We start from the raw sequence: 27,545 nt of genomic DNA on the forward strand, positions 1-27,545 counted from the left end.
TGACTCCTGAGGTCTCTTCCAGCCCTTTGATTCTGTGTTTCTAAGATTCATGAAGCAACAGTCACCTCTGCTTGTGGCTTTCGATGCAGAGTCTCTAGCAGCTCATGAAGACCATGGACAGTGACACAGACATTCACAAGTACCACGTCTGGTCTGTATGATACGTTTTATTAGAGACAAGCGTCATTACAGTTACTCAAGCGTATAGAAGCCCTGCCAATTCCCATGCCCAAGTGACCAGTGTAGTCGCACTCTCAGCCTTACAGATGTTCCTAGAGTGATGGATTCCTCCCCCACTGAGGGTCAGGAGAGGGATGGTTCTTGCTGGGGATTTTCCCTGGGATGCTCCAAGTTCTGCTCACTCTGTGAACCTGCTTTTCTATTGTTATTTTGACCCCCTCTAACATACTCCACATGTGCATGAAGGGGTCAACCCTCTTTGTCCTCATCTGTATTTCCATCCCCTAGAACTACATGGTGCCCTGTTTCCCACAGGATCTCTCTAGTGCCTCTCATTTCCAGTGGCACCTGTGCACAGTGCACACCCTGCAGTCAGGACGTGCTGTGATCCATGTTACAGTGAGGTACAATCTCATTATCTCACAGAACATTGTGGTCGATTTTCCGTAACATCACCTGTGGGCCCATCTCTCCAGGCATCTTGGGCTCTTACGGGCACAGGGTCCTTCTGCAGTCACTTGTTCACGTCAAACTTTCCTATCCCCATGGCAAAGCTGAAATCTCACAGGCCTCAGCCTGCAGGCCTTGCGTTTCTGCTTCACTTTACTGATACAGCTAATGCTGAGCATCTCTCTGATAGTCCTGAAACCCTACAGCTGGCATCCAGCTAGCACCCCCTCAGTCTGCGTAACTGAGCATCGTAGTGACTCCTCGCCTCACACAGCATCCTGTGATGGGGATAGTGACATGACCTGATTGGCTTCCCCTTGTTCCTCCAGCTCATTCTGTGTCCGTCTTCAGCCACAACTGTTCTAGGATGGGGTGGGAATCACACTGCCAGTGGCAGCCTGGCACTGCCTACAGGTCCCTGTGCTTTCCCTCCTGCCATCGGCGCCATGTGCAGCCCAGCCAGACCCTCGCACAGACACTGCCTAAGGGACCCTTCCTGCCATGGGCCCCGGAGCCTGGGCCATGACCCAGAGATGGCTCCTGCCCCGGGACAGAGAATCTTAGGCCAGGCCTACACTATGAACTCACATCCTATAACTTAGTTGCTCAGGGGTGGGAAAAATCTGCTCCCCCAAGTGATACCCCTGCTGTGATGAAAAAAGGGAGTTTTGGAGGTTTGGGGGGGGGGGGCTCATACAGAAGAGGGCGCTCAGTGTCCCAAGATGTTACTGGTTCAATGAGAAGAAGGAGAGGGAGTTTGTTCTTACAGGGAACAGCACAGAACTGGGGTCCCAGCGCCTGGTGCCTGACAGATCAAGCTTGGGGGGCACAGCTGGGTGTGGCCGGAGGGAGGCCAATGGGCTGCAGAGAGGAGACCTTGGTTCCCTGCCCCACTCATTCCAGCCAGGGGAGAACAAAGGGCAGAGGAGAGGGAGAGGGAGAAGGAAAAGGGGGGCCCTGGTGACCCTGCTACCTGGGGAAAAGACAAGGCCGGGGTGGGGCTGCTGGAGAAGACTATCAAGGCTTGGCTGGATATCCTTCTGAACAGGACAGGGAGGGGGTAGGACGAGCCCCCTTGGCTGCAGGGGAGACTTAGACGTGGGGGGCTGGGAGAGTCAGGTCGACAGGCCTGAGGGATCCTTTGCTGCATTCAAAGCTCAATAAACCCTCCTGTTGGGTGCTGGATGAGAGTCGCTCTGGGCCGGGGACCAGGGCTGTGCTGTTCCCTCTGGGGGAGGGGGGGGCTCAGAGTGAGGGGAGTCCCCCAGAGGCCTATGGAAGAGACAGGGTAAAGGCTCTGAGAGACCCAGCCCAGGAGGTGGGGGACAGGCTCCGGGAAGAGATGGGCTCCCTGAGAAGGGAGGAGGGATCAGGCCAAGTGTGGGCCTGACCTGTGAGGCCGCGACACGTGCACGACCCAACCCGTGTAGCCGGCGCCGTGTCGACCTAACTGCAGCCCCTTGGGCAGGTGCAGTAACCACGGGTATGTCTAGACTACATGGCTCCGTCGACAGAGCCAGGTCGATGAGTTTACTAGACATAGCAAAATGAAGCGGCGATTTAATGTGGGGCACCCCTGGGCCTCACTGTCCCCCCACCTGCCTCTTCCCACCCCTGTTCTGTGGCTTCCTTGGAGAGGGTCCAGTGCACTGAAAAGGGGCCCAGCCTGCCAGAGCTGTAGGAAGCAGCACTCAGCCTGTGACAGCACTGTTGAAGTGGCAATGGAGCCATTCCACAGGCATCTAGACTGCCGGGGCCTAGACGGCCGGTTTCTCAATGTGCCGTGAGAGTCGACAGGACTGGAGATTAACATTTGCTTTAAAACTATTTCATTAGCGTGTTGCTGAGGATTATAACATTGCAGCTCGAAAAAATCATCCTCCCCTCTCCCCCGCCCCTGGCTGCCGTTGGGCAGGGGGGCCCTGGTTTCATAGCGCTGCGTAGGGACCAGAAATCTTAAGGATGGCCCTGGCCAGAGCCAGGCAGCGTGAGGACAAAGCAGGCTGGGCAGGATCTGCAGACCTTGCATGGGTGTATCCAGCCTGCTTTGGCAGGGCCCGGCTCAGGGGCAGAGGGTCAGCTGGAAGCCTGAGCCCCACACCCAGAGGAAAGGGAAGATTTTCTCCCCATTGAAACAGGCCTGTTGGAAAGTGAAGATCGGGGCCAGGTCATCAGCATAATTAAATGCCACCTGCCGCCCTTCATAGTCCAGGGAGACCAAGATCTCGCTGGGTTCTCTGCTCAAGGACAGGCGGGTGATAGGGGAGGTGTGAGCCCGGTAATCTATGGCACTGCCCCACTTCTGCACCACCCAGAACCCCTCCTCAGGGGTGAAGCCAACCTCTTCATCCCTTTGCACAGACTCCCTAGCCACCCCCACAGCCCAGTCTGCAGTGAGCCCTCCCTCCACCTTCACCAACCAGGAATGTTTCCCAGAGGGGAAGCCCTCAGAGCCCAGCACACAAAGCAAATAATCAAATCTCCGTGGATTGTGAGGCACCATCTGGCACTTTTCTCCCCGGCGCACGCTTCTTCCGTCAGCAGACAGGACGAGCTCAGGATGTGCTGTGGCTGGATCCAGAGACAAATTCACTGGGGAGAGACGGAATGGGAGTGTTTAGAGGCGGACATGGGTCAATGACGGAGGAATCAGGCAGTGTGACGTGTGTTAGCATGGGCCTGTTGGTTCTGCACTTTGTATTAGCTAAAGAACTACCCAGAGAGCGAGATTACATGGCAACACTTCACTGACCCCGCGATAAGATGCCTGGGGATACCTGGTGCCCCACAAGAAAGCCAAGTTCAGCAACACTGAACTGTGTGAATGCCAGGAGGTAGCAAGTTCAGGTAAATGCCCTCACAGCCTTAACTCTGCCCCCTGGAGCTGGGAATAGCCTCTGGGAATTAGCTGCCTGCATGCACTGTGCTAGGTATCACTGTGCTGACCGATGGAGGAATAAGTTGGTGCAGGGTGGGTGGAGATTGCGTCTGGCAGGTGTGGGGCGCTGCTTTCCATTACAGCACGAAGACAGAGTATGAGTCTGTGTTATGGGTGCCCTGGGGCATCGCTCAAGGGGGGCAGAGTTAAGGTTGTCCGGGCATTTCCCTTAGCTTGGTGTTTCCTTGTTTTCACAGAGGTGAGTTTTGCTGCCCTTGATGCTCTGGAAGGACGTGATTTGTCCCCAGGCAGCCTCAGCCCAGGGTTAATGACGTTTTCTGACATTTGATTTCCAAGATGTTTTTCAGCAGAAGGAGAATTGTTGGTGGGACAATCCCCACGTATTCACCTCCCCATAATGTCCCCTCCCGTGGCTGATCCCCCAAACACTCTCCCCTATTCCCCTGCCCCAGCCCCTCCCCTCCAACCAAACATTCATGGGACCATTTCTTCCCCAAAACAACAAGAAAAGATTTCCTGTCTTGGGGTCCTCTTGGCGCTGATTGGCAGAGGGCCCAGAGGCACATGAGGGTTGCAGGGCTCTCCTGGATCTGTTCTTTGCATTCTGGTTCACAGACAGTGTCCCGCGAGGTCCCTGCGGAAAGCCTGTGGCACGCTGGTTGCTGGAATCGCTGTGGGATGTGAATGTGGCTGAGAGGTCGGGGAAGCGTGGGTACCCTCACAGTCATGTCACTGTCTTCAGTGTTCTGCTGCATTCATGTCAATATACGTCCCATGTTAAATCCAGGCCAATATGCTTAGGAGCCAGGCAGTGTGACATGTGTCAGCGTGGGCCCCTCAGTGCTGCTCTTTGTATTAGCTAACGAGCTACCCAGAGAGTGAGATTACGCTTATTAAGTTTGCAGATGATACCAAACTGGGTGGGGTTGCAACTTCTTTGGAGGATAGGGACATAATTCAAAATGACCTTAGCAAGTTAGAGAAATGGTCAGAGGTAAACAGGATGAGGTTTAATAAGGAGAAATGCAAAGTGCTCCACTTAGGAAGGAACAATCAGTTCCATACATACAAGATGGGAAGCGACTGTCTAGGAAGGAGCATGGCGGAAAGGGATCTAGGGGTCATAGTGGACCACAAGTTGAATATGAGTCAACAGTGTGATGCTGTTGCAAAAAAAGCAAATATGATTCTAGGTTGTATCAACAGGTGTGTTGTAAGCAAGACTCGTGAAGTCATTCTGCCGCTCTACTCTGCACTAGTTAGGCCTCAGCTGGAGTACTGTGTCCAGTTCTGGGCGCCACATTTCAAGAAAGATGTGGAGAAATTGGAAAGGGTACAGAGAAGAGCGACAAGAATGATTAAAGGTTTAGAGAACATGACCTATGAAGCCAGGCTTCATGAACTGGGCTTGTTTAGTTTGGAAAAAAGAAGATTAAGGGGGGACATGATAGCGGTTTTCAAATATCTAAAAGGGTGTCACAAGGAGGAAGGAGAAAATTTGTTCCTCTTGGTTTCTGAGGACAGGACAAGGAGTAATGGGCTTAAAGTGCAGCAGGGGAGGTTTAGATTGGACATTAGGAAAAAATTCCTAACTGTCAGGGTGGTCAAATATTGGAATAAATTGCCAAGGGAGGTGGTGGAATCTCCCTCTCTGGAGATATTTAAGAACAGGTTAGATAGACATCTGTCAGGGATGGTGTAGACGGAGCTTGATCCTGCCTTGAGGGCGGGGGGCTGGACTCGATGACCTCTCGAGGTCCCTTCCAGTCCTATTATTCTATGATTCTATGATTCTATGGCAACAACACTTCACTAACTCTGTGATAAGATGCCTGGGGATACCTGGTGCCCTGCAAGAAAGTCAAGTTCAGCAAAATTGAACTGTGTGAATGCTGGAGGTAGCGAGTTCAGGTAAATGCCCTCACAGCCTTAACTCTGCCCCCTGGAGCTGGGAATAGCCTCTGGGAATTAGCAGCCTGCACTGTGCTAGGTATTGCTGTGCTGTACTGAAGGGGGAGAAATATGTTGATACAACTTGGAAGAGCTGTCATATGATAGAAGGGGAACTGGGGGCTGTGGCCCTCTGAAGTGTGTGTGCATGCGTGTGTGCTTGTGTACCTGTGTGCACGCTCTTCTCCCTAGCCCTTGTGCTGGTGATCAGAGGGAAGAGGTCACCTTGGAAGGCAATGACAATGCTGAGGGGGCTGGAGCACATGACCTATGAGAAGAGGATGAGGGATCTGGGTTTGTTTAGTCTGCAGAAGAGAAGAGTGAGCGGGGATTTGAGAGCAGCCTGCAACTCCCTGAACGGGGTTTCCAAAGAGGCTGGAGAGCGGCTGTTCTCAGTGGTGGTAGATGACAGAATGAGGAGCACTGGTCTCAAGTTGCAGTGCAGGAGGTCTAGGTTGGATATTAGGAAAAACTATTTCCCTAGACGGGTGGGGAAGCGCTGGGCTGGGTTCCCTAGGGAGGGGGTGGAATCTCCACCCCTTGAGGTTTTGAAGTCCTTGCTTGACAAAGCCCTGGCTGCGCTGATTGAGTTGGGGTTGGTCCTGCCTTGGGCAGGAGTTGGACCTGGTGACTCCTGAGGTCTCTGCCAGCCCTGGGATTCTGTGTGAGCATTAGGGTGCAGTGACAGTGAAAGGAGGGGAGGGATTGTGAGGTTTAGCAGCCCCTGTTCTCTCTGTAGGGTGGATGGAGATCGCGTAAGGCAGGCGGGAGGAGCTGCTCTCCCTTAAAGCACAGAGTGTGAGTCTGTGTTATCATGGGTGCCCTGTGGCATCGCACAAGGGGGGCAGAGTTAAGGCTGTCTGGGCATTCCCCTTCGCTTGGTGGCATTTGCTGCACTTGATGCTCTGGAAGGACGTGATTTGTCCCCAGGCAGCCTCAGCCCAGGGCTAATGACGTTTTCTGCCATTTGATTTCCAAGTTGTTTTTCACCAGAAGAATTCTTGGTAGGACACGGTGGCCAGTCAGGCTGTTGTAATAATCATGTATGTGGCCCCCCCAGCCAACCCCAGGTATCCACCGCCCCATAATGTGCCCTCCCCTGGCTGATGTCCCAAACTGCTGCGAAAAGCCTGTGGCACACTGGTTGCAGGAATCACTGCAGGGTGTGAATGTGGATGAGAGGGCAGGGGAGGTGGGGGTGCCCTCGTAATCATGGAACTGTCTCCAGTGTTCTGCTGCCTTCATGTCAGTCAGTGTGCCATGTTGAATCCAGGCCGACATGCTTTCTCCGGAGACTGATCTCAGTGCTGTGTTAAGCAGAGCTGGGTTCCACCTATGGGCTGCTGGTTTTCGCCCGTTGGGAATGTGGCTCTGCTCATTCCCCGGGTGTCCAGCGGAGCAGGGACTGGACACTGCAAGTCGATGCTCAGGGGACTGGAGCATGGGGAGGCATAAGGATCTTCTGCAAAAAGGATTTTTGCGCAAAACAGACCCATCCACACTGCTTGTTGTCATGCAAAAACCCCTTGCGCAAAAACAGACCGGAAGAGATTATGCAAATGAAGCATGAGAAAATGCTAATCTGCGCTTCATTTGCATTGCCTCTTCCAGCAAAACTCGTAGTGTAGAGTTAGCCCAATTGAGGATCCCTACGAGCAAGAGGAGAGATGGCTCAGACTCAGCGTATGGGGCAGTGTTGATGATCAGAGGCACAAACTGAGACTTTGGTGAAATACATCTCAGATTATGGCAGCTCTCAGTCTCTTCTTACTGTGTTTGTGTGGACTGAACTGTTCACATTTTACTTTTAGTTTTTCTTATGGTTACTGTAACCGTGAACAATATCCGTGGGTTATAAATAGCTGTGTTCTGTTATGAGAATTAGATTATTTGTTTCTTCATAAGATTTTATAAAGTTCTTAAATTCAATTCATTTCTTCCGTTTCTTTTGGAATGTGAAGGTAGGGAGGCTGGCACTGGCAGTCCTTGCTGAAATTCCTTACAGCAAGTGAAACTCTGTCTCCACTACTGCTGTGGGAGTGGGGTAATTTTCCACATTGGAGAAGGGAAGGAAAGCTCTTGCCCATGTCTATTCCATATTAAGTGACTCCCAAACAACATCCATGCAGGTAATTAAGGAAATCATAGGCAAACACTTGGAAGGTAATAAAGTGATAGGGAATAGCCAGCATGGGTTTGTGAAGAACAAGTCATGCCAAACTAATCTGATAGCTTTCTTTGATAGGATAACGAGCCTTCTGGATAAGGGAGAAGCGGTGGATGTCGTATACCTAGACTTTAGTAAGGCATTTGATACGGTCTCTCATGATATTCTTATTGGTAAACTAGGAAAATATAACTTAGGGTATGTCTACACTACCCCCCTAGTTCGAACTAGGGGGGTAATGTATGCATACCGCACTTGCTAATGAAGCCCGGGATTTGAATTTCCACGAGGCGTACAGATAGTTCGGAATAGCTTGCTAGTCCGAACTATCTAGTCCATGCCGCGTGTAGCCGCGCGGCACGGGGTTCGCACTAGCCGGCTTTTAAAAATGGCGGCGCCGGCTTTATGCTAATGAAGCCCGGGAAATTCAAATCCCGGGCTTCATTAGCACGTTCGGTATGCATACATTACCCCCCTAGTTCGAACTAGGGGGGTAGTGTAGACATACCCTCAGGTAGGGCCACGATAAGGTGGGTGCATAATTGGCTGGATAACCGTAGTCAGAGAGTTGTTGTTAACGGTGCTAAATCCTGCTGGAAAGAGATAACAAGTGGAGTTCCGCAAGGGTCTGTTTTGGGACCCATACTGTTCAATATCTTCATCAATGACGTAGATATTGGGATAGAGAGTATGCTTATTAAGTTTGCAGATGATACCAAACTGGGTGGGGTTGCAACTTCTTTGGAGGATAGGGACATAATTTAAAATGACCTTAGCAAGTTAGAGAAATGGTCAGAGGTAAACAGGATGAAGTTTAATAAAGAGAAATGCAAAGTGCTCCACTTAGGAAGGAACAATCAGTTCCATACATACAAGATGGGAAGCGACTGTCTAGGAAGGAGCATGGCGGAAAGGGATCTAGGGGTCATAGTGGACCACAAGTTGAATATGAGTCAACAGTGTGATGCTGTTGCAAAAAAAGCAAATATGCTTCTAGGTTGTATCAACAGGTGTGTTGTAAGCAAAACTCATGAAGTCATTCTGCCGCTCTACTCTACACTAGTTAGGCCTCAGCTGGAGTACTGTGTCCAGTTCTGGGCGCCACATTTCAAGAAAGATGTGGAGAAATTGGAAAGGGTACAGAGAAGAGCGACAAGAATGATTAAAGGTTTAGAGAACATGACCTATGAAGCCAGGCTTCATGAACTGGGCTTGTTTAGTTTGGAAAAAAGAAGATTAAGGGGGGACATGAGAGCGGTTTTCAAATATCTAAAAGGGTGTCACAAGGAGGAAGGAGAAAATTTGTTCCTCTTGGTTTCTGAGGACAGGACAAGGAGTAATGGGCTTAAAGTGCAGCAGGGGAGGTTTAGATTGGACATTAGGAAAAAATTCCTAACTGTCAGGGTGGTCAAATATTGGAATAAATTGCCAAGGGAGGTGGTGGAATCTCCCTCTCTGGAGATATTTAAGAACAGGTTAGATAGACATCTGACAGGGATGGTGTAGACGGAGCTTGGTCCTGCCTTGAGGGCGGGGGGCTGGACTCAATGACCTCTTGAGGTCCCTTCCAGTCCTATAATTCTATGATTCTATGATTCTATGTATAGGAGTTCAGGCACACGTTGCTTGTAGCACAGCACTGACAAAGCAGGGTCCTCCCTGGCTTGCAGATTAAGGGCATAGTCAATCATGAACATGTATACAGAAGACCATGTCATAGACCACAGATGTCCTGAGTCAGGACAGGAGCAAGGTATGCACTCAGTGCCTGCATACTTGTTGAGTGAGCCTTTACAACTAGTGGTGCCAAATCATAACATGCCATGATGCAGGAGGTAACTCCATGTGGAGACTGGAAGGTAACTCAATGTGGAGACTGGAAGGCACTGCATCCTGTCTGCAGTTGCTAGGAAGAGCTAGGTTGATATCTTAAAGGGCCTGGTACACTCCAGATAAAAGCCAGGGCATGCCAGATGCCCAAATCATGAAGCCTCCTCTCCTTGCTGTTGGTTTGTGGCTTACAGAAGAAAAAGAAGAGGAAAATATCCTGGTTAGCATGGAAGAACAAAACCATCTTTGGTAAAAAAAAGCCAGGTGGGGTTGGAACTGGACCTTATCCTTAAAAATACTGTGTATGGTGGTTCCAAAGTTCAGGTTTTAAGCTATGATCCCAGTCTGGGTGACGTCACCACCACAAGGACGGCAATCTTGCATGACAAATGAGTCGAAGGTGGATGGATAGGAGTGCTGTCCTTTTCTGGGCATTCCAGCATTTGGTGACTAGAGGGTTAAACGCAGATAGCTAGAAGGTGTTGGCAGGAAGCTAGGAGAGCCAATGGGAAAAGGTGTTGAGATTTGAATGGAAAGGAACCCTGCTTGCTTCTTTTGTGTGTGTGTGTGTGTGTGCGCGCGCGCGAGCGCATAAGTTAAAGCCAGGAAATGGGTGAATAAGATGACTTGAACCAGGCAGGATTCCGATGCCACAAACATAGAAATGGACTGGACCTTGAAGCATGAATCCATGTGTAGATAGGCAATGTCTATTTTGACATGATCAGATGATTTTCTTTGTTTTGAGGAGTTCTGTGGCACCTTATAGACTAACAGATGTGTTGGAGCATAAGCTTTCATGGACAAAGCCCCACTTCGTCAGATGCACGTAGTGGAAATTCCTGAGGCAGGTATAAATACACAGACATATAAAATGTGGGCTCAGTGCCTATAGATGAGGGGCAGCATATGGTGCCATGGAACCATTGTTGTTCATGTTAGCTGCGTTCAGTAGTGGTGCAGGGCCAGGGCAGGGATAAGCCGCCTTAACCTCACTACTCCACTGTCACGTTGCTGGATCTTGAGGGGAGCAGCCAGATCACTGATGCACCCATAGCTGGGGGTGTTGGCCCCAAAAATGGTATAGGAGGGGGCCATGTGAGGTATTGAATAGAAGCTTATTATCTGATAATCCTATGTACGCTGTTCATGAGTTTGTATAATGTCTGTGTGTGCAATTATTAGCATGTACTTGTATGGACACTGAAGATTTCCCTGCATGTGGTTGAGCATTGGGCAGGGCCGGGCCTGTGGACATGCTAATTACCGAGGCCCTGTGGGACAATGGCTCTCAATGGGCCGAGGACACACCTAAAGAATGGGGGCTGTCACCTGAGATTGGCCTCTGTCCAGGTGACCTGCTACATACTAGAAGAGGCCAGGAAGGAGGTATAAAGAGGCCATGCGGTCGATGCCATTTTGTTCTCAGCTCAGCACTTCATCCCAGAGGCAGCAGTGCAGGGATCGAAGAGCCCGGAAGACCTGTGAACCCATCCTGATGCTAGGATGTGCAACAAGAACTTTTAAACCAGCAGCTGTAACATCTCTGCTAGAGCCTTCATCGAGGACTGGGAGATTCGGTGCAGGTAACATAATAATCTTTAACAACCTTACTCTCATGTTTTTCTTTCTTGTGATAATAAACCTTTAGATATAGATTCTAAAGGATTGGCCCAGAGTGATTCGTGGGTAAGATCCAGAGGGTAAATTGACCAGGGATCTGTGGCTGGTTTCTTGGAACCGGACAGGACTTGTTTGGGGTAGGTGGGATTGGGTGCTAGGACCCCCCACCTGTGTATGAGGCCCGGGGCCATCTGGGGCACGGATATTGCTGGGGTGTCAGAGGGGTTTTGCTCATGAGGCTTCAGGCAGGCAGCTGAAGCGCTCTGTGGGACTGGTTTGTGGCCTGTTTGGAGAGGTCACCAGTCTGGGGGCTGTAAGGAGCCCCGGATTTGAGCAATTCGCCCTGAGCGGATGCCCTCAGCTGTGCCCAGACACGGCCCGGTCCGTCACAGTGAAATGGTGCCTAGTCAGAGCCTGCTTCCTGAATCTCTCTCCCAACCTGAACTTCCCCCTGCACACAAACTCCTTCTCTGAGCTTGCACCCTGAATCTTCTCCTGGATCCCAATTCCCCACCCATGGCTAAGCCCAGAGCCCACCCAGGCCAAACACCTTGACCCAAGACCAGAGCCTGCACCCCAACCTTCTGTCCCAGCCTGCTGCAAGTCAGTGAGGCTCAAAGGGGGAAGGAGGAGTAGGATGAGGCCTTGGAGAAGGGGTGGAGCTGGGGCAGGGACTCAAAGAAGAGGCAGGAAGGAAGCGGGGCAAGGGGATTTGGGTTTGAAGTAGATCTTACATTGCACTTCAATTGAAAAAGTGATCTTGTGTTTAAAAAGGTTAGAGACCCATTCCATAAACCATTCCCCACTCCATATACCTAATATTACACGTAGGAATGATACACACACCAAAATAAGATCAACAGATCCAGCAGATCATGACATGAAGATTGATAGATTAAATGAGGTATTTTGTCCCAAGCATCCTAGAGTTATGCATATCTGTGTCTATAGGTCCGTTTAATAAAGTGCTGGATGATGTCCATCACAATTCGCACATTATCACCTAGGATCAATCAATTTCCTTCCAGTGATAAATACAGCTTTACCTAAATTAGTTACCTCAGGGTCCTGTGCTAGGGAAGGGAGGGGGAGAATGTGCAAATATATTTAAATGTTACCTTTCTTTAGTGTTGAGATGTGAACCTCCTCGCTTGGGTCACTCACAGATCCGTCTGCACACACGGCCGACACCCGGAATCTGTAGGGCGTCTGTGGCATTAATCCATCAATGGTGCAGGATTCGGTTCTCTTTCCTGTCCTTCGCTCCAGCCATTTGGCTTCTCCAGCCTCCTCTGTGTATTCCACCTTGTACTCGCTTATACTGACTCCATCTCCAATGGCACATGGACTCTCCCAGGCCAGGGCCAAGGCAGATGATATTACAATTGATGCTACAGGTTTCCCAGGGGAGCTGGTAGGAGGAAGCGTCTTCACTATGTCACTCACATCACTGCTCTCGCTGAGCCCTGGTTTGCTCACGGCCGCGTATCGGAACTGGTACTGGGTGTTTGGACGGAGCCCTGTGACTGTGAGTGTCTCTTGTGTGTTACTGACATTCACAGCCACCCAGTTCTCCTGCCCGACAAGTCTGTACTCTGCCTGGTAGCCGCATATCTCAGCTCTGCCATAGGCTGCCGGTTTCAGCGTGAGCTGCACACTGTCACATTGGACTCCACCAGTCAGGAGAGGAAAAGGCTTCGATGGAGGCTGGAAGTCAGTGCTGAGCAAGTCTCCATCTGCATACAGGTAAATGGAAGCACCTGGATTGGACTCGTCTGGAACAGAGGCCACTATGAACCGGGTCTTCTTGTTAGATTCATTAACACGGGCAAAATCTGAAAAGCACTTTGCAGCTTTTCGAGCTTTTTTATATATTTCCTTGTCCTCAAACCAGGCTTTGGATTTTGGTTTCTCACTAGAAGAATTGGCTGGTGCAGGATCCTGAGTGTCCCTCATAGACTGGGTGCGAAGCCAAAGATCTAAATCTGCTAAATATGGCTCTTCGTTGTGTAAGGAGGTGAATGTAAAAGAAACAACAAAATCAAGCCCAGGGTTGAGCACTATTTTCTCTAGCTCACTCTGGGAGGGCACCACGCCTACATTGCTTAGGGCACTGAGATAGGAATTCACATAATTCATCTCTCGCTCCTTTGTGTTCAAGAATTCATTGAGTTTCTGAGTATTGAAGGGAGACAGGTTTCTGCGTGACAGAATGTCCACCAGGGCCCCTTCCTCTTCTCCTCCTCCACGGATGGACGGTAAGTGTCCTGCCAGCTCTTTCTGGAAAGTCTGTCTGTGTTGCATGCACAGACCTTTGAACTGTTGGACTTTCCTCTGGATTTCAGGGAAGGTTCTGGCAATTGGATTCTTCCCCATGTCGTTGCATCTCATGTCAAGTTCTGCCAGGTCCTCCATTGAAGTCTGAGCATCAGAAAGCAGCGTTAAGCTGATCTCACGCACCAGCTGAGCAGCTTTGGAATCCAGCTTGGTCAGCGGGTACAGCCAGACTCTCATGGCTACGGCCTTCTCCCCGTTCTCACCCAGCATCTTTGGAAGGGTGGCATAAATGTTCATGGCATCTTGGAAATTAGTTGGATTTCTCTCAAGAACAACATCACCATGGAACCTGCAGTTAAATTTGTCAGCATTTTTTTTGTCTTTTTCATCCATTTTGATTTCCGCTTTCCCTTCCAGAGAAACAAAGGGTATATTTTTAATTGCAATCTGGAGTGATCCCTCAATCTCGCGGACATTCTCAGAAGAAGAAACTTCTCGATCAAACACGAAGAAAGCCTGGGCGCCGTACAGCACAGCCGTGACCACGTGGGTGGCCGTGCCTTGGTCAAACACAGCAGGATAATAGACATTCCCTGCTCCTAATTGGCTCATGGTTAGGTGCTCAAACCTTGTTGTGGCCGAATACCGGAGAGTGACTCGGGCCTGTTGTTTGGATGTTTTGGTGTCATTTAAGTATTTGGCAGATCCACTTACTTCAATCATGCCCCCCAGGAAGCTGGCCTTGAGCGATGCCGTGACATTGAGGGCGTTGGCCTTATCCTCAATGGTGTCAGATGCGATGATCTCAAATTCAGCCCTGGGTTGTGGTTTTTTCTTTACATCCCTTTCAAGATCATTCGGGCGCCACAGAGTGATCCCTGCAATGTCAGAAAGAAGCACACGGTAATGTTGCTGATGGGTTACACAGCACACAACATCTATGCAGGGTTTAACTGTGTGTCATTTCTGAGACTGAAAAATAATGAGACAGTAAGGTTACCAGAGGGTTCAAAAAAATACCAGACACACTTGATCTCAGGTGGATTGTGGGAAGGGAACAGCCAGGAGGGAAGCAGGGCTGGCCAGGAGGAGGTTGGGGGGAACAGGTTGACTGAGGGAGATTGGCAGGTGGAGGGAACTAGCTAGCAGACAGCAAGGCTGTCTGGGAGGAATTTAGGGGAGAGCGGGGCTGGCCGGGAAGAGGAAACAGGGAGGGGAAACTGGCCAGCGGGGAGCTGGGCTGGTCAGGAGGGAGGTGGGAGAATCATAGAATCATAGAACCATAGAACTGGAAGAGACCTCAGAAGGTCATCAAGTCCAGCCCCCTGCTCTAGGCAGGACCAATCCCAACTAAATCAACCCGGCCAGGGCTTTGTCAAGCTGAGACTTAAACACCTCTAGGGATGGAGACTCCACCACTTCCCAAGGGAACCTATCCCACTGCTTTACCACCCTCCTAGGGAAATGGTTTTTCCTAATATCCAACCTGGAGCTCTCCCACCGCAACATGAGACCATTGCTCCTTGTTCTGCCATCCATCACTACTGAGAACAGCCTCTCTCCATCCTCTTTGGAACCTCCCTTCAGGAAGTTGAAGGCTGCTATCAAATCCCCCCTCACTCTTCTCTTCTGCAGACTAAACAGACCCAACTCCCTCAGCCTCTCCTCATAGGTCATGTGCTCCAGCCCCCTAATCATTTTGGTTGCCCTCTGCTGGATCTTCTCCAATGCGTCCACATCCTTTTTGTAGTGGGGGCCCCAGAACTGGACACAATACTCCAGATGTGGCCTCACCAGAGCTGAATAAAGCGGAGTAATCACATCTCTGGATCTGCTGGCAATGCTCCTCTTAATGCAACCTAATATGCCATTAGCCTTTTTGGCTACAAGGGCACACTGTTGACTCATATCCTGCTTCTCATCCACTGTAACCTCCAGGTCCTTTTCTGCAGAACTACTACTTAGCTGGTTGGTCCCCAGCCTGTAACAATGCTTGGGATTCTTCCGTCCCAAGTGCAGGACTCTGCACTTGTCCTTGTTGAACCGCATCAGATTTCTTGTGGTCCAATCCTCCAATTTGTCTAAGTCACTCTGGACCTTATCTCTTCCCTCAAGCATATCTACCTCTCCCCCTAAATGGCTGGCAGGGAACTAGCTGGTGGGGAGCGGGGCTGGCCAGGAGGGGGTTGAGGGAAGTGGGCCTAGCTAGGGGGAACCAGCTGGCGGGGAGTGGGCCTGGCCGGGATGGGGTTGTTGGGAGCTGGGCTGGCTGTGGTGGAACCAGCTGGTAGGGAGCAGGGCTGGCCGGGAGGGAGTTGGGAGGAGCAGAGCTGGCTAGGTAAGGAGCTTGGGAGGGGGAGAACCTGCCAGGAAGGAGTGGGGCTGGCTCGGGTGCATACAGACCCCAGAGTGCTGCCCGTCCCACGCACAGTCCTGGCAGGGCACATGAGTGAGTCTGGCCCCAGGCATTTCATCCCACCTTGGTCCTGGCCCCCTCCTCTCTATTGTGTAGCTGCATACTGCCTGGCTTACGCAGTATTACTCACGCAGTGTGAGCATGTCTACCAACCAACTACGGACATGCTGATACTCATAATAATAATAAAACTTACTTAATTAGAAAATATCAGACATTTATATTTTCTCAATTCATTTCCTGGACAGAAATCTCAAATACTGGACTGTCTGGTTCCAAACTGGACACCTGGCAACACTATAAGCGAGGGACACCAAGTGAACTGGCCTGGTATCACACAAACATGCCTAGTCAAGACTGAACAACATGGCTAACAACTTCCTCTTACTCCTGCCTCTATACAGGACTTTGGAAGACATGATCCTGTGTGATTTATTTTGAATAAAGCCCTCTCTGCAGTGACCAAGTTCACTCCCCACGCTGGGTTCGCTGTTCCAGGGAGCAAGTGCTACACTTACAGTTGAAATACCACGTCCATTAGAAACACCTGGCTCTTCGATTTAGGCAGCTTGGAATTGCCACATTTGACCTGGTCCATGGTCTGTTCAGCCCAGTGATCTCTCTGAGAATGGCCAGCCCCAGACCCTTTGCCGGAAGGTGCATGAAACATACTTTCTGTCAAAAAAGTGGCTTGCTTTGTTGACTGAACTGGCTGTAGTCTAGACACTCTTTTTCAAAAGAGGCTTTGTCGACAGTATGGCTGTGTCCAGACTCAGGGGTTTTTTCAGGAAAAGTAGCCTTTTTCCGAAAAAACTTCACCTGCGTCTAGACTGCAGCCGCGTTCTTTCGAAATTAAATCGAAAGAACGCGGCTTTTCTTTCGACGGCGGTAAACCTCATTTCACGAGGAAGAACGCCTTCTTTCGAAAGTGCTTCTTTCGAAAGAAGGCGTTCTTGAATGTAAATAGGGATTCTTCGAAAGAGAGCATCCAGACTCACTGGGTGCTTTCTTTCGAAAAAGCGGCTTGCTCTTTTGAAAGTTCCGCGTGCGGTCTAGACGCTCTCTTTCGAAAGAGGCTCTTTCGAAAGTATCTTTCGAAAGAGCCTCTTTTGAAAGAGGCTTGCAGTCTAGACATAGCCTATCTGTCGACAAAGCCTCTGTTGACAAAAGCCTGTTGTCTAGACGTACCCAAAGTGTCCAATCAGCTCTTGGAATATGTGAGACACAACTTCCTGTTTTGGAAGAAGGAGAAATAAGAAGGGGGCAGCCATTTTAGACTTAATTCTGACTAAAGGGGAGGGATTGGTTGCAACTCTGAAGGTAAAAGGCAATTTTCTAATATATTGATCTTCAGGAAAGGAAAGAGTAAGAGCAGAATAAAAATAATAGATGTAAAAAACAGACTAGTAAGGTCACCGGGGGAAAAATCTGAGGAAAAAGAGTAGTCTAGGAGAGCTGACAGTTTCCTGGTAAGACAGTATTAAAGGCACAAATGCAAATTCTCCCAATGTGAAGGAAAATTAGCAGGAGAACAATGTGACTACACCAGGAGCACTGTCAGAGGCAGCAGTGGGGGGGAGTAGGGGAAGGAAGGGGAGACTGACGTGAAGCATCCTCTGTCCATGGGGGGTCCACATTCCCCATAGACAGGGGTTGCTCCGGCATCTCAGGGAGCAGCCTCTGTGTGTGGGGAGTTTAGACCCCTGCAGACAGGGGGTGCTGCCACACGCACTGCTCCCTCTGTATTAGAACAGCAGCATGGGGCGACAGGCAGCCGTTCTGTGTGGGGAGCTGGTTTTAAAACTGGTTCCCCTTCTGACCAGCTCTGCTTTCTACCCTGCAGCAAGGGGTTGTCTGGGGTCTCCCTGGGAATGGGGCCAGGAGCAATTACCTGCTGCCCTGCCCCCAGGGACTATCAAATAGTTCTGTACCCACTAAGATTTGATGCTGTTACTCGACTGTTCTCTTACCTGATGGCTAACATGCCTCACAATGACTGCTCTTCGTAACCTGAGCCACAGGGAAGATGCAATCAGGTAACACAGGCTGGAGGAGAAGCAATGGGTGTGTTAGGGGCCAGGCCGCTGGAAGCAAATCAGTCTTGGCAGGCTGGGGGTTCAGAGCAATGGCTCCCCTCCCCCTGAAGATGGACTTTACTGAGTGCTCCGGATTTCTGGGCTCCCAAGCTCTGCTCTGCTCTGCTCTGCTCTGCTCTGTGTCCCTGTCGACTAACAAACCTGCCATTTGACATGCTGCCTGAGTTCCTGCTGGCTGCAGAACTGGGCACAGCCCTCTGGCTCCCCAGGGCCCTGCCTCGGCAGACTCACTGCGGGACGCGCAGTGTAGAGAAAGTTGCTGGGTGCTCTGAGGTGAGACCAAGGAGGCTGCGTAAGGTTCTTGCCCTGGGGACAGCACGCTCTGAGTGAGGAGGGGCTGCCCCGAGTCCTGATAGAGGAGTCAGTTCTGGAGTGTTTTCCCCACAAATCCATGACAGTTACAGCACAGGAAAGATGTGGACAAGTTGGAGAGTCCATAGCAGAGCAACAAAACCGATCAATGGTTTAGAGTCCATAGCAGAACAACAAAACCGATCAATGATTTAGAGTCCATAGCAGAGCAACAAAACCGATCAATGGTTTAGAGTCCATAGCAGAGCAACAAAACCGATCAATGGTTTAGAGTCCATAGCAGAACAACAAAACCGATCAATGGTTTAGAGTCCATAGCAGAGCAACAAAACCGATCAATGGTTTAGAGTCCATAGCAGAACAACAAAACCGATCAATGGTTTAGAGTCCATAGCAGAACAACAAAACCGATCAATGGTTTAGAGTCCATAGCAGAGCAACAAAACCGATCAATGGTTTAGAGTCCATAGCAGAACAACAAAACCGATCAATGGTTTAGAGTCCATAGCAGAGCAACAAAACCGATCAATGGTTTAGAGTCCATAGCAGAGCAACAAAACCGATCAATGGTTTAGAGTCCATAGCAGAGCAACAAAACCGATCAATGGTTTAGAGTCCATAGCAGAGCAACAAAACCGATCAATGGTTTAGAGTCCATAGCAGAGCAACAAAACAGATCAATGATTTTTCACCTTTGAGCAGAGGTGGAAAACCAGGAATGGTCAGTCCAAAGAGAAAACGACCGAGGAGAGCCCTGATAACAGTCTTCACATTGGTCACAGGCTGTTAAAAAGGGGAGGGTGAACTGTTCTCTGTCCCTGCTGAATGGGGAGGGAAGCGGGAGAACAAAAAGTAACCCTGGTACAGGTGTCCAAGGGAAGTTGTGGAATCCCCGTCACTGGAGGTTTTGAAGTTCAACAAACACCTGCCAAAGGTGGTCCTGGTGCATCTATTCCTTCCTCGGTGCAGGTAGCGGGACTAGATCCCCTTCCCAAGTCCCTACCAGCCCTACATCTCTGATTCAACTAGCTGGGGGCAGACACTTCCTCATGCTCATCACATCACTTTAAGTGTATTTCCTTTGTTCACATTAGCTGCATTTTAAATTCATTGAGGACCCTTTGTTCTATGAGAGAGTAAATCGGTGCCATGCTGCCCCACTCGTTGTTCTGCCACCCGGTAGCATATCCCCCCACTTCTCTCTCTAGGAAATGTTCTATCTTGTGACTCCTGCATCTGTGAAATCCTCTCCAGGCTGCAGCCAGTCTCATCACCAGTCTCTGCCCCTCCACTTCTGCCCCATGCTCTGTGATGGGCTGGCCAGCACTGGTGCAGCTTCCTGGGGAAGGTGGATGGAAGCAGGATTTGCACAAGCTCTCCACTATCACTCGCAGGGGAGGGGCAAAGGCTTCAGGACCAGGCTGTGTCCATGAACACACCCACTCTGCCTCGGGCCCCAGCAGACTGAGCTGTGTGGCCCAAGGGATCCATCTGGCTGGCGTGGGACACAAATCACTTTGTATTGAATGCAGGGGCAGTGACATGGGCTTATCCTCATGGCCTGCGGGAAGGGGAGCAGGACGGTGCTCAGCCTGTGCTGCCTGAGGGTCGTCACCCTCCACAGAACAGAACTTGCTATTCCGGGGGTGTCAGATGCCAGCCGCCTGCGACAGTCCGAGGGGACAGGTGTCCTGCTTGAGGGGATGCTGCCCAAGGGTGCAGGCCATGTCTTAACCCACTCACAGACAGGGCCAAGCAGGCACCATGTGGAATCTCTTGTGTTGTTCAGGGATCACTAGCTCTGAAATCACCGTTGTGGGGCCGTGGTCCTGCCCAGCCTGACAGTCACTGGGAGCTGGAGGAACCTGCAGAGACCGACCTGCAGGGCTCACAGGGAAGAGGCAGATGCAGCAGAAGTGATGTTGTGAACTGATGGGGGCTGCCAGGTCAGGTGATGGAGCAAAGGGGGAGGGGCTGGCAGGGCCACCAAGGGAGCAGAAGGGGAGGGGCTGGAAGGGCAGCTGAGGGAGCAGAGCGGTCAGTGATTGCTTGAGCATGCAGGGGAGTTATCAGGAAGGCAAAAGCACAATTAAAATTGCAGCTAGTAAGGGATGTGAGGGGTAACAAGAAAGGTTTCTACAGGCAAATTAGCAATAAGAGGATGATCGGAGAGGGGGTAGGGCCCTTACTGGATGCGGGAGGTAACCTAGTGACAGATGATGTGGGGAAAGCTGAAGTACTCAAGGCTTTCTTTGCCTCTGTCTTCACCAATAAGGTCAGCGCCCAGACTACTGCACTAGGCAACGTAGTATGGGAAGGAGGCAGGCAGCCCGTGGTGGAGTAAGAGTAGTTTAAGGGCTATGTCTAAACTACACCATCTATCGTCAGAGGCATGTAAATTAGATGTATCAAAAGTGCAAATGAAGCTGTGATTTAAAAATCCTGTGCTTCATTTCCATAATGGTGGCCACCACTTTTTTCCAAAATGGGGCTTTTTGAAAAAAATTGGCAGTTTAGACAGGGCATTTTCGACAGCAATGCCATTTTCAAATATCCTGTAGGAGGATAGACTCTTTCGAGATGGGGCATTGCTGTCGAAAATGCGCCATTTAAACTGCCAGTTTTTTTCAGAAAGCCCCATTTCAGAAAAAAGTGGTGGCCACAATTATGGAAATGAAGCACAGGATTTTTAAATCACAGCTTCATTTGCACTCGATACATCTAATTTCCATCCCTCTGACGACAGACATGTGTGATTTAGGTGTAGCAAAGGACTATTCAGAAAAGCTAGACATACACAAATTCATGGGTCAAGATTTAATGCATCCATGTGTACTGAGAGAGTTGGCAAATGTCATTGCAGAGCCTTTGGCCATTATCTTTGAAAATTTGTAGAGATCCTGAGAGATCCTGCATGACTGGAAAAAGGCAAATGTAGTGCCCATCTTTAAAAAAGGGAAGAAGGACGATCCAGGGAACTACAGACCAGTCAGCCTTACCTCAGTCCCTGGAAAAATCGTGGAGGGGATCCTGAAGGAATCCATGTTGAGGCACTTGGGAGAGGGGGAAGTGATCAGGAATAGTCAACATGGATTCACAAAGGGCAAGTCATACCTGAGTAATCTGATTAGCTTCTATTATGAGGACATGGGGAACTCAGCGGATGTGATGTACTTTGACTTTAGCAGAGCTCTTGATACAGTCTCTTGCCACCAAGGTAAGGAAGAATGAATTGGATGAAGGTGGATAGAAAGCTATCTAGACTGTCGGGCCCAATGGGTAGTTATCAATGGCTTGATGTCAGTTTGGTGATCAGTTTCAAGCAGAGTGCCCTAAGGATTGGCTCTAGGGCCAGTTTTGTTCAACTTTTCTATTAATGATCTGGATGAGGGGATGGATTGCACCCTCAGCAAGTTTACAGATGACAATAAGATGGGGGGAGAGGTAGATAGCAGCCTTCAACGGTATGAAGGGAAATTTCAGAGAGGATAGAGAGAAGCTGTTCCCAGCGGTGACAGATGGCAAAACAAGGAGCAATGGTCACAAATTACATTGATGTCTTAGTTGGATATTAGGAAAAATTATTTCCCTAGGAGGGTGGGAAAGCACTGGGATGGGGAGGAATCTCCATCCCTAGAGGTGTTTAAGTCTCAGCTTGACAGCCCTGGCTGGGCTGATTGAGTTGGGATTAGTTCTGCTTTGGGCAGGGGGCTGGACTCAATAACCCCGGAGGTCTCTTCTAGCCCCAAGATTCTGTGATTCTACGAATTGTCTCCCAGTGGTGCCCAGGGTGAGGTGTAATTGTCCAAAGTCACTGGCTGGGGGCTGGAGCCGGTTCTGTGCTGCACTGTTGAACATGCACCCCTAGATATTGAGCCCAGCCCTGCTTGCTGCTGGCTCCACCTGGCAGGGGGTTACATACAGTGCCCTTGGGGTCGTTTGGTGGCATTTCCATCCCATTCCTCCTGCCCCTCGCACCCTGGCTTGGGCTGCCCCCGCACAGAGCGGGTGTTTGCACTGAGCTGGGCACAGCCTGGCCCAGGCCTTTCCTGGGGGTTACCATTGCTGTGGAGCACCAGGAGGTGTGTGCGTAGCTGGAGCTATTCCTTCCAATGCCTCCCAGTGAGCCCCAATGTGCTGGGTGCAGAGAGGGGCCTTTCCAATGAGACCTGCCCCCTCGTACAGGGAAATGGGGAGGTAGGAGCCAGGTCTGTGGCTCTGCCCCTTTTCCTAGCCTGACAGCGCTGCCAGGGCACTGCATTGATGCTGCCGTGGCCGGGGAGCCGATGGGCAGTTTCCCTTTTCTCCTAGTGCCCTGAGAAGGGCCAGCTCTGCAGGGCCCGTTCCTCCCCAGCGACAGGTACCTGGGATGAGGGCGTCCGTGCGGCAGTCGTACAGCATCCCCAGCTGGAAGGGGCGGCCCAGGGCCGGCATCTCAATCGTGTCTCCTGACCCGGCCATCGTTCAGCACCCAGACGCTCGCTCCTCTCTCTGGCCTGCGAGAAATAGGTTGGACGTTAGGAAAAACTTCCTACCTGTCAGGGGGGGTTAATCACTGGAATGAACTGCCCAGGGGGCTGTAGAATCTCCAACCCTGCAGATATTGAAGAGCAGGTTGAAAAGTCAGGGATGGGCTGGATCAGGGTTGGGGAACCTTTTCTGGGTCGGGGGCTGCTGACCCACAGGAAACTCAGTTGAGGGCCACACACAAGTGAGAAGCAGAAAAAAAACCCCAGCGTGGCCCCAACAGAGAAGCAGAACGACCCTCCCCACATTCCCCTCGCACACCAGACCCTAGATTTTCTGTGCTCCGGCCCCACAGGCAGGCAGCAGGGGGACTGGAGCACCAGCGCAGACTCCCCAGTGTTGGGGGGCGGAGGGGCTGAGCCTTGGGTGCTGGATCCTGGCAAGCTGAGGGCTGCATCCTAGGCCTGAGGCTCCCCACCCGTGGTCTAGACGGTGCTGGGTCCTGCCGTGAGTGCAGGCGACTGGACTCGATGAGCTCTCGAGGTCCCTTCCGGTTCTAGTGTTCTGTGAGTCTGTGAACTAATTGGGTTACACTTCATGATGATTCTAACTGTTCCATTTTAAAGGCTTCAGGGTGTAGCCGAGTTAGTCTGTACAGGGTGAACTTCAAAAGCAACACCTGGCTAACAGCACATGTAGATGGGATCGTGAGCTTTCGTGGGCTGCCAGTCATCTGAAGAAGTGGGCTGTGCCCACGAAAGCTCATGATTTGTCTTGGGGCAATTCATAAATTCAGGTGAGAGCCTGCAGTAACCAGGGAGATCCCGTCACATGCAAAATGATTTCAGATGCATTCGGAGGGTGTGTGAACAGGTGCCATTGGTTCAGTGTTTGCATTGGGAGGAGAGCTGTCTCTGGACGCATGGAGGGGGCTCAGGGTGCTAGACCCTGCCCCTACAAACTCCAACATGGTCTGAACTTGGCTTAATAAACACACATTGCCAGAAAACCAAGCTAGTTCCAAAGCATCACATTAGCGCTCATCAGGAACCTGGCTGCTCAGGCCATGGAGCTAAAGGCCTTTTGTCCGCAGCTACAGTCACTGGCATGAACCAGACTCACTCAGGAGGTGAGACAGCAGATCTAGAGAAGTCATTATTCCCCTTTATTGGGCTCTGGTGAGGCCACATCTGGAGTACTGTGTCCAGTTCTGGGCCTCTCACTATAGAAAGGATGTGGACCCATTGGATAAAGTCCAGCGGAGGGCAACAGAATGCTTAGGGGGCTGGAGCACATGACCTACAAGGAGAGGCTGAGGGATTTGGGTCTGTTTAGTCTGCAGAAGAGAAGAGTGAGGGGGGATTTGAGAGCAGCCTGCAACTTCCTGAAGGGGGGTTCCAAAGATGCTGGAGAGAGGCTGTTCTCAGCCATGACGGTTGGCAGAATGAGGAGCAATGGTCTCAAGGTGCAGTGGGGGAGGTGTAGGTTGGATATTAGGACAAACTATTTCCCTAGGAGGGTGGGAAGCACTGGGCTGGGTTCCCTAGGAAGGGGGTGGAATCTCCATCCCTAGAGGTGTTTAAGTCCCAGCTGAACAAAGCCCTGGCTGGAATGATGTAGTCGGGGTCAGTCCTGCTTTGGGCAGGGGGCTGGACTCAGTGACCCCTGAGGTCTCTGCCAGCCCTGGGATTCTATGATTCTAGGATTCAGAGAAAACCTGAGTCCTATAGGTTCAGAAACAATAATGTAAATAAATCACCATTGTACGGTCTCATGATTGTAGAGCCGATTTCGCAATGGGGAGGCCGTGGGTTCTGAACGCCCGGGGGCGCTGACACCACTTCAGAGCAGCACAAACAGGATCAGAGTTTCGTGTCTTTCAAGGAGGTTGCAGAAATCTCAGCGAAATCTCTGACTTCAGTGAATTCTGCACTAGCTGCTGTGGCCGACCCCAGGGCTGCCCAGGCCTGGCCCCAGATCGAGCTGCTCAGATGGCCACTGGGACGGACACGCCCGTTGCTGCTGGAGCGGTTCTGCAGCCAAGTGCACTGGTGGCCCTGCAGCCATCTCTGCCCTCTGCTCCCGCAGCCACTCTTAGGAGCTGGCCTGAGGGGGTGCCTGAGCGATGGCTCCTGAGCCTCCAGCAGCAGTGGTATCCCCAACAGTGACACCCACTGCCCTTCCCCTCCTCCCTCCCCCTCCCCCAACGCTTAGTCAGGGCTGTTCAAAGTCCTGACAGGTCATGGGCTGGGGATTTGTGCCTGGTGCCTCTGATCTGTCCCTGACTTTTACTCATGTAACCCCCATTTTCCTTCCTGGGTCCTTGAGGGTAGGTCACACTCACAGGCGTGCCTGGGCACCTGATGGTTTTAACATAGAAGGAGATCCTGAGTACCCCAGTGGTGATGTTGTTTAGTTGGGGAATCCCTATACAGCCCCTTGCTCATAAAGAACATACAATAGCAGTGCCTCCACCTGGCATGCCCTGTACACACTTAATGGTGTGCCTTGGGAGCCTCCAAGAATACAATTATTCCAGTAATAATCTGGATCTAACCCCTGGACAAATGATTATAAATAATATACATCTAACTGCTTACATTAAAATTAACCCACCTTCACGTAACAACTTAAACAAACAGGGTTTAACAGATTAACAGTGAATAACATCAATTAACAAAGTACACAGAAGTAATAGGAACTGATCTAGCTGCATTTGCACTGCCACCGTTTATCCCACCCCAGAGTGTGCACTCCTCTGGATTCAGAGTCCAGACACTTGAAGATCTCCTGCTGGAGTGGATATTCTCTGTAGGTTGTGCGTGGGTGAGCCCAAGCTGTGCAGCCAGCTGCAAACTCCCTCTGCCACTGGAGCCAGCATTTCATCAAATGCCAGGAGCTCTAGTTCTCTGGGCTGGCCACTCTGCCTCTCTTTGGACCCAGAGTTAGTCAGTATCTCTGAGGTCTGTCCCAGGCAGCACTTTCCCAAAGAGCCCAGTTACTTACAGCCCGCTCCTGTGTGCTGGTTGTGGTGTATCCTTCTGAGCCAGAGGCACAGCCAGACTTTCTCTCCAATAGGGCTGCCCCAGAAGCAGCCTGCTCGATCTAAGTCCCAAAGGCTCTCAGTCCCAGGCTGTAGCTGCAACACAACAGCTCCTGGACTGGATAAAGCTCCTCCACAGCAGCCTGGCTCCTCTGTCCCAAAAATGGAGAGCCCCCAGGCTCCTGAGACCCTCTCTCCACATGCCTGGACAAGCCTTCCCTTCCTGGTTTCCTCAAGGGCTCATGGGAGTTGTAGTCTGTAGGGCTAGATTTCAGCACACAGATCCTCCCAGAAAAAGCCAGAGGCACCTTTAGTAAGGGGACTACACTAAAAATATCTGTGACTTAATTACAGCCTGACCTGTCACATGTCAGAAATGTACTGACCGGTGTTCAAGTTATCTGCCCCAGTGTGTCACTTGGTGCATGGTGTGACAGACCGGGCCGGGTCTGGGCACAGCTGAGGGCATCCGCTCAGGGAGAATTGCTCAAACTTGGGACCTTCCCAAACTGGCCATACACCAGTCACACTGAGCCCTCCAGCTTCCTATCCAGCCATCCTGAAGCCTCATGAGCAAACCCCTCTGACACCCCAGCTCTTCCTGTGCTGCAATCAGCCCTGGGCCTGCACACAGATGAGAGGTTTTAGAACTCAATTTCACCTACCCTGAACAGGTTCTTTCTGTCCCCAGAAACCAGCCACAGGTCCCAATCAATTTACACTTTGGATCTTATGCACAAGACCACTCTGGGCCAATCCTTTAGAAGCTAAAATCCAAAGGTTTATTAATAAAAGAAAGGAAATCATGAGAGTAAGGAGAATACATTACATGCATCGAATCACCAAGTTCTCAATGCAGGCTCTCAGCAGAGATGTTATAAACTGCTATTTTAAAAGTCTCTGGTGTACATCCTATGTCAGGACGGGTCCACAATTCTTTCTGGCTCATGGTTCCCTGCAAGGCTACACGAAAAGCTTCCGGAATAATGTATCCCACTCAGGACTACACACAAACCTTCAATCTCCATTAAATAGCAGACAGAAGTGTCACCAGGAAAAGAACAATCTAACAAACAAAAACTTCCAATGTTTGCAGAGGCCAATAGCTTCCATTCTGACAAAACGACTTACTTGAATCCTTACCTGGATCAGTCCCTTGACTCTAATCATAAAACTTCAGCAGGCGAGTTCAGGAAACTTTGCTGCTTTCTCCAGGAGCTTGGCACAGAATCTTCAGCAAACCTGAAAGTGAAACAATCATCACGTGACACCCATACCCGCCTCCACTAGCACCGGGTTGTTGCATTTCTGGGAAAGCTTTCAGACACAGAACATCCCTGTCCTAGAGGCCAAAGGCCCCTGTGCTCTAACCAGGTCACTTTTGCAGGGACACAATTTCTAGGGAGATAAAAGCAATTTCTAGATAAAAAGGATCTAGAGCTAACAGCCCTGTTTGAAGAGGAGCACACTCTAGAATGTGTTTACAAAACTGATTTTTGAAAGAAGGGGGTTTGGGCTGAAAAATGTGCATTTGGGTCACTGAAACATTGTGTGAACTCACCTTGAATTGGTCAAATTGTTTGAGCTGGATTTTTTTCAAATAGTCAAAACTTTTTGATTCAAAATAACTTTTCCTTTCAAAAACGACAAGGAGGCCTGTGGCACCTTATACACGGAGGTATGTCTACACTACACCGTTAATTCAAACTAACTTAATTCAAATTAGTTAATTAAAATTAAGATACATCGAATTAGCGCATCTATACACAAAAACTAATTTGAATTAGCAAAATGCTAATTCGAATTAGTGCGTCCACACTGATTGGACGCTGGGT

At 50.4% G+C, this 27,545-nt stretch overlaps 1 protein-coding gene across 3 annotated transcripts; it reads right to left on the bottom strand.

The window, feature by feature from the left end:
* Positions 1-26,976, bottom strand: LOC112545555 (stonustoxin subunit alpha-like). 3 transcript variants are annotated; one of them, XM_075916918.1, is made up of 4 exons: positions 25,674-26,277; positions 22,565-22,696; positions 12,218-14,254; positions 1-3,222 (listed from the first exon to the last, which is right to left on the bottom strand). In XM_075916918.1, the coding sequence occupies exons 2-4, from the start codon at positions 22,659-22,661 to the stop codon at positions 2,693-2,695; spliced, it is 2,664 nt and encodes an 887-aa protein (XP_075773033.1). In that variant the 5' UTR covers positions 22,662-22,696; positions 25,674-26,277; the 3' UTR covers positions 1-2,692. The 3 variants fall into 3 exon arrangements, with proteins under 3 accessions (XP_075773033.1, XP_075773031.1, XP_075773032.1); XM_075916916.1 differs by lacking the exon at positions 25,674-26,277 and adding an exon at positions 26,854-26,976 and having other exon boundaries at positions 2-3,222; XM_075916917.1 differs by lacking the exon at positions 25,674-26,277 and adding an exon at positions 26,842-26,964 and having other exon boundaries at positions 2-3,222.
* Positions 26,977-27,545: the final 569 nt, after the last annotated feature.

Source organism: Pelodiscus sinensis, unplaced genomic scaffold (genome assembly GCF_049634645.1).
Source record: "Pelodiscus sinensis isolate JC-2024 unplaced genomic scaffold, ASM4963464v1 ctg40, whole genome shotgun sequence".
Taxonomy (NCBI): domain Eukaryota; kingdom Metazoa; phylum Chordata; order Testudines; family Trionychidae; genus Pelodiscus; species Pelodiscus sinensis.

Excerpts from the sequence above, each read along its gene's own strand:
- LOC112545555 (XM_075916918.1), bottom strand. The coding sequence starts at position 22,661 with ATGGCCGGGTCAGGAGACACGATTGAGATGCCGGCCCTGGGCCGCCCC. Across the intron at positions 14,255-22,564 it reads CACGGACGCCCTCATCCCAG|GGATCACTCTGTGGCGCCCG; the intron begins GTACCTGTCGCT and ends CTGACATTGCAG. Across the intron at positions 3,223-12,217 it reads CATCTCAACACTAAAGAAAG|TGAATTTGTCTCTGGATCCA; the intron begins GTAACATTTAAA and ends GTCTCTCCCCAG.